General features: G+C 40.0%; 1 protein-coding gene across 1 annotated transcript; it reads left to right on the top strand.

The window, feature by feature from the left end:
* Positions 1-3,983: 3,983 nt before the first annotated feature.
* Positions 3,984-5,102, top strand: LOC138094342 (spermatogenic leucine zipper protein 1). Its single transcript, XM_068990375.1, has one exon. It carries the CDS (start codon positions 3,987-3,989, stop codon positions 5,100-5,102), a length of 1,116 nt encoding a protein of 371 aa, XP_068846476.1. The 5' UTR covers positions 3,984-3,986.
* The last annotated feature ends 575 nt before the right edge of the window (positions 5,103-5,677 follow it).

A 5,677-nucleotide genomic window follows, 5' to 3' on the forward strand; every position in this document is an offset into this window, starting at 1 on the left:
TTTCCAGTAGTCATGTATGGATGTGAGAGTTGGACTATATAGAAAGCTGAGTGCTGAAGAATTGATGATTTTGAACTGTGGTGTTGCAGAAGACTCTTGAGAGTCTCTTGGACTGCAAGGAGATCCAACCAGTCCATCCTAAAGGAGATCAGTCCTGAGTGTTCATTGGAAGGACTGATGCTGAAGCTGAAACTCCAATACTTTGGCCACCGGATACAAAGAACGGACTCATTTGAAAAGACCCTGATGCTGGGAAAGATTGAAGGTGGGAGGACAAGGGGACAACTGAAGATAAGATGGTTGGATGACATCATCAACTCAATGGACGTGAGTTTGAGTAAGCTCCAAGAGTTGGTGATGGACAGTGAGGCCTAGTGTGCTGAAGTCCATGGGGCTGCAAAGAGTCGGAGATGACTGAGCGACGGAACTGAGTTGAATCACTGCAAGCAAAATGGTGGCTCAGTGGTAAAGAATCTGTCTGCAATGCAAGAAACACAGGTTTAACCCTGGTCCAGATAGATGTCCTGGAGAAGAAAATGGTAACCTACTACAGTATTCTTACCTGGGAAATCCCATGGACAGAAGAGCCTGGAAGGCTATAGCCCATTGGGTTGCAAAAGAGTCAGACATGACATAGCAACTAAACAACAACAGCAGGATTCACTTCTGGACACTACAATTATATTGTATATGCAATAGTTTGAGGAGAAACAGAATGATTTCCTAGTCGCAAAACATCCTCCCCAGGACTTTTGTTAGTTATAAAGGAAAACATAGTAACTTCATAGTAGTTTAATTCAGCAGATATCACTTGATGAAGTGACCAAGGTTAACATCACTAGACATGTTGATGTTGTATCCTTTGATATGGTTTCTATTTCTGTTAAGACAAAGTGGTTTTAAAAAGAGAGAAATTTTATGCAAGCTTTCTCTCTAATGGTTTTTTTCTCTTTGACATTCTGTTTGTTTGTTAAGTCATTAAGCTAAGGACATTTAGTAGGTAGCAATTGTATGAAAATCCAAAGGTATTTAACTCTCATAGTTATCCACTGGGATTATGGGTCAATAAAGAAAAGACCATTCTTGTGGTTTTTTTAGCATTTACAATAAACTCAAATTTCAGTAAAACTTACAGAAATAAAACAGCAATACAATTTGAAATTCATTGTATTTGTAGGAAGGAAGGAAATATTTAAAATTCCTTTTGATAAAAGGAGAATTCTCATGGTATTGCCAACTACAAATTGGCACTTGCCATCTACCTCTACAAGCATTAAATCATGTGCTACTGCTGACTTTCAACATCCCCTGAAAGAAATCAAGGTGGAGAGCAGAAATGAGGCACTCTGTGCTCTAGGAAAACAGGCAGAACCAGTCTTCAGATAGATATTTTCAGGAACCAATTTTTTTTTAATCCCAATTGTTATATTTCTTCGTTTCTAGAAAAGCATTAAAATGCTTTTAGTGGTGACGGCTGCTCCTCTTGATTAGTAACTTTCGTGAGACTAGCAGAAACCTTCTGCAAAATAGATGTGCTTGATTGCATGGATTCCCCTTTCACCAAAATCACCTATATACTGAACCCCCACCCCAGCAGTTTCTCAAAGCTATCTTAAATGCTGTTTCTTGGACTACAGTCTTCATTTTGCCCCAAATAAAACTTAACTTGCAACTCTCGTGTTGTGCATTTTTTAAAAGTTAGTCATATCTTGACCAAGCTACCTTCAAACCCATTTCCAAAAACTCAGGTAATATCAGATTTATGTCCGAAAGCATAAAAAAAGTTGCAAGCATAAGAAGAAAACAGAGAATTCAGTTTCTTTCAAGTATCCATAAAATATACATGAACATTGATAATCTATCAAGCCAGTGAGGAAATGTCAATTTCAAAAGTAGAAGAAATGTTATATGTTCCGATTACAACACAATAAAGCTAGAAATTAATTACCAGATCAGGAGAAAAGTTTCTTTGCCCTGGACATTTATTAAAATGTATTTTAAATAATGACTTGAGTCAAAGAGAAAACATCAAAACATCAACCAAAGTTGGACCTTTCAGATGGATTTAAAGCATAAGGGCAGTCTCTAGCCTCTGTGGTATCATTGTGTGGGTTACAAAAGTGTTTCCTTCTTCAAGTTAAAAAAAAAAAAAGACCAACCCAACTGCATCTGTGGATAGTTATAAGGTGATGGCCCTGAGCCCAGCTAGCTGGAGGATGAGCTTGACACTCAGGAAAACTAAGTCAAAGTGAGTTGGGAGCTGTGAAAGAAAGGGAAAAAAAACAAAACAAAACTGCTAAATAATGAGTTTTCCCTTAAGACTGGAGGCAAACTTCTAGTTAGTAAAGTGCCTACTAGCAAGATATTGAAGGCCAGGAAAAAAGTCTCACCTGAGGAACATTTTCTTTGATTGAACTTAATATGCTCAAGGCCCTGACTCCTAAGGACAAAGAGTGCACTTGGTTTGAAAGTGAAAGTCGATCAGTCGTGTCTGACTCTGCTCTTTGCGACCCCATGCAGTGTAGCCTGCCAGGCTCCTCTGTCCATGGAATTCTCCAGGCCAGAATACTGGAGTGGGTAGCTGTTCCCTTCTCCAAGGGATCTTCCCAACCCAGGGATCTTCTCAACCCAGGGATTGAACCCAGGTCTTCCACATTGCAGGAGGATTCTTTTCCAGCTGAGCTACCAAGGAAGCCTGCACTTGGTTTAATACTCAATTGATTTTCTATAAGCCACTACAGGATTTAACTGTTTCAATACTTTAGGTAAATTTTGCTATTTTTGAAAATTTCCTGTAAAAAGTAATTACATCTATAACACCTGATGTAAATGATTCAGAAGCAAGCTTACTAAGTTTGTCTTAAAGGATGCCTGCATTCATAGCCAAAAAATTCTCAATTTGTAATTGTGTTGTTAAAAATCATTCAGATATTCTCTGATTAGAGTAGAATATTTTTTAGTGGAGCTATTCCTAACATCGGAGAAGGCAATGGCACCCCACTCCAGTACTCTTGCCTGGAAAATCCCATGGATGGAGGAGCCTGGTAGGCTGCAGTCCATGGGGTCATTAAGAGTTGGACACAACTGAGCGACTTCCCTTTCACTTTTCACTTTCATGCATTGGAGAAGGAAATGGCAACCCACTCCAGTGTTCTTGCCTGGAGAATCCCAGGGACGGGGGAGCCTGGTGGGCTGCCGTCTATGGGGTCGCACAGAGTTGGACATGACTGAAGCGACTTAGTAGTAGTATTCCTAACATTATCTCCCTAAAATCATGGAAAGACTGAAGCATTTTTTGTGTTCTGTTTTGTAAGGATTGCTTTCTTTTGCGGGAGCACCTCTCCTAGAAGGGGAGCAATAAGGGCTCCAGGTGCTATGAAAGAATAGGGACCCTCACCAGGAACAGCTTCTCTCAGCCATGCACCTCAGTGGTACAAAAACATACCACAGTTGAAAACAGGTTGTGTATGGAGGGGATAAGGGGAAAGTCAATGAATGTGATGAATATGAAAGTCACTGAATGAGATGAATAAAACACTCCCCTCCCCCTCCAAAAAAAAAAAAAAGTAAGGAAAGGAAATACTGGTGTAGCTCTAGGCTGGTCTTGAGTCACCAGGTGGGAGTTTAGGAAGCTTCTGTTGAGATCCAAAGGAGACAGAATCTAGAGACAGGCCACAATGGCGCAGTGACAGAATAAAGACCTGGTTGCTAGGGTCAGGGAATAAACACCAGAAGCCTGGAAGAAGAGAAATGGAGCCCTAGCTCCTTGTCCCCTTCCCCACTCTCCCTCTGAGGTTGTGTGAGATGTTACCTTTCACCCAAACATCATCTTCCTGATTTCAGACCTTAACTCTGGTCTCTGAGTTCTGCTTAGTTCCACATTTTCTACCCATTTGCACAGAGGACCACCACCTCTCCTTTCTGGAATCGCTAAGGTTTTCTACTTCATTTATGACCTGGTCATCAGCCCTACTAATTCAGCTGAGATGGAAGTGCCCACCCCCTCCAAAACACTTAAGCTTCCTGATCTCAATGAAGAGTCTTTGGACCCTAGGATTATGACTGCCTTATTTGAAATTGGATCACTTCCCCCAGTTTCTTGCAGTTCTCTTCCTTCGCTAAAAAGTAGTGACCATGAAGCAATTGAACAGCGAATTGCAAAGAAGTTTGAAAGCCTCTTAAAAGAAATTAAAGATATTGTTAAACATGTGACAAGTTATGAACAGAAGGTCACAGAAACAAAAGAATCTTTTAAGGAAACCAACATGTCTGAGGTGACAGAACTTAGAGAAAAAATCATAGAACTTGATGAAATAAATAAAGTACTAGTGAAAAAACTGCTTGCTAGTTTGGACCTAGGGAAAAAAGAGAATGCAAAGCAACAGGAGATGAGGTTGGACAACCAGAACTCTGAGGACACAGTGCAAGACTGTTCAAGGGATTTGGTAAATTGTTCAAAAGGACAAAACGCCCTTCCTGAAACTCAGCTAAGTAAGGAAAAAGCAAAGCACAGATTCCTTCACATTCAAGAAGAAAATATCAGACTGAGGAACAACATGGAGCAGTTACTACAGGAAGTGGAACACTGGAGTGTGGAACATACCGAACTCAGCAAACTAATAAAATCCTATCAGGAATCTCAGAATGACATCAATACTCTTAAAAATAATGGCACCCATTCCCTAACTCAAACAAATAATGAGTCAGCTAAGCAAGAGCTGGAGGAACAAGTGAAGAGACTGAGACGAGACACCTATTCATTGCACTTGATTGCAACCTTGCTGGAGAATGAATGCCAGATCTTAGAGCAGAGAGTAGAGCTGCTCGATGAACTCCGTCATCAGAAGGAAGAGCCTCTACAAGGGGAGCCAGTGCAAATGAATCACGAGCACAACGACAAGGAACAGAAGCCACCAGAGGCAGACAAGGTCAAAGTACATGAGAAAAACACGCCAGAAGTGGAAGGTGCATTTCACAAAAGAGATCAGTTCTTTAGAAGCCTGGATATTTGTCACAATAAGAAAGCTCATAATAACCAGTTCAATACTCGTATTGCAAAAAGAGCTCTTGTGGTAAAGAGGCCGGCTAGCAGCTTAAGTTAAAAAATACCAAACGTAGAAGAAAAGGCAGATCTTCAAAAAATTATATAGTACATCCAACTCCAGGCATATCAATCACCAAACCTAAGAGACACCTGTTTGTTCAACCAAGAAATAGCCATAGAACAAGAAGGTTAACATTTAACATTATTCATTGCCTTGATGGTTAGGTAAGCTTGGTCTTTAATGAGCATCAGTGTCAACTTTTGTTCACATTAGTCATCTTTACAAGCTGGTTTTTTAGTTATTACACGGAGAGCTATGACACTTTAACCAAAAGTGAGAATTTACAGGTCCAAATAAGTAAAGATCTAAATAAAGACCATAACAAACAAAGGAAGGGATTCTTTTTTCTTTATTTAATCCCTTGGGGAGGGAAGTTCTGAGGGGAAAAGTGTATAACACTTTAATTGTGAACCTTTCAAACTCCCTTTCAAAAGCATATTCCTTTTCCTATTTATTATCCACTGAAGTGTGGGCTGTAGTGGAGTTTAAAAAAGCTGATAAATCACTCCTAATCTTCCATAAATTTCCCTATTCCCTGGATCTACTGTTACTAATATTCCCTTCTTGCTCCT

This window comes from Capricornis sumatraensis, chromosome 18, assembly GCF_032405125.1.
Source record: "Capricornis sumatraensis isolate serow.1 chromosome 18, serow.2, whole genome shotgun sequence".
NCBI classification, from domain to species: domain Eukaryota; kingdom Metazoa; phylum Chordata; class Mammalia; order Artiodactyla; family Bovidae; genus Capricornis; species Capricornis sumatraensis.

What these genes read in the sequence shown, in the direction of transcription:
- LOC138094342 (XM_068990375.1), top strand. Translation starts at nt 3,987, where the DNA reads ATGGAAGTGCCCACCCCCTCCAAAACACTTAAGCTTCCTGATCTCAAT.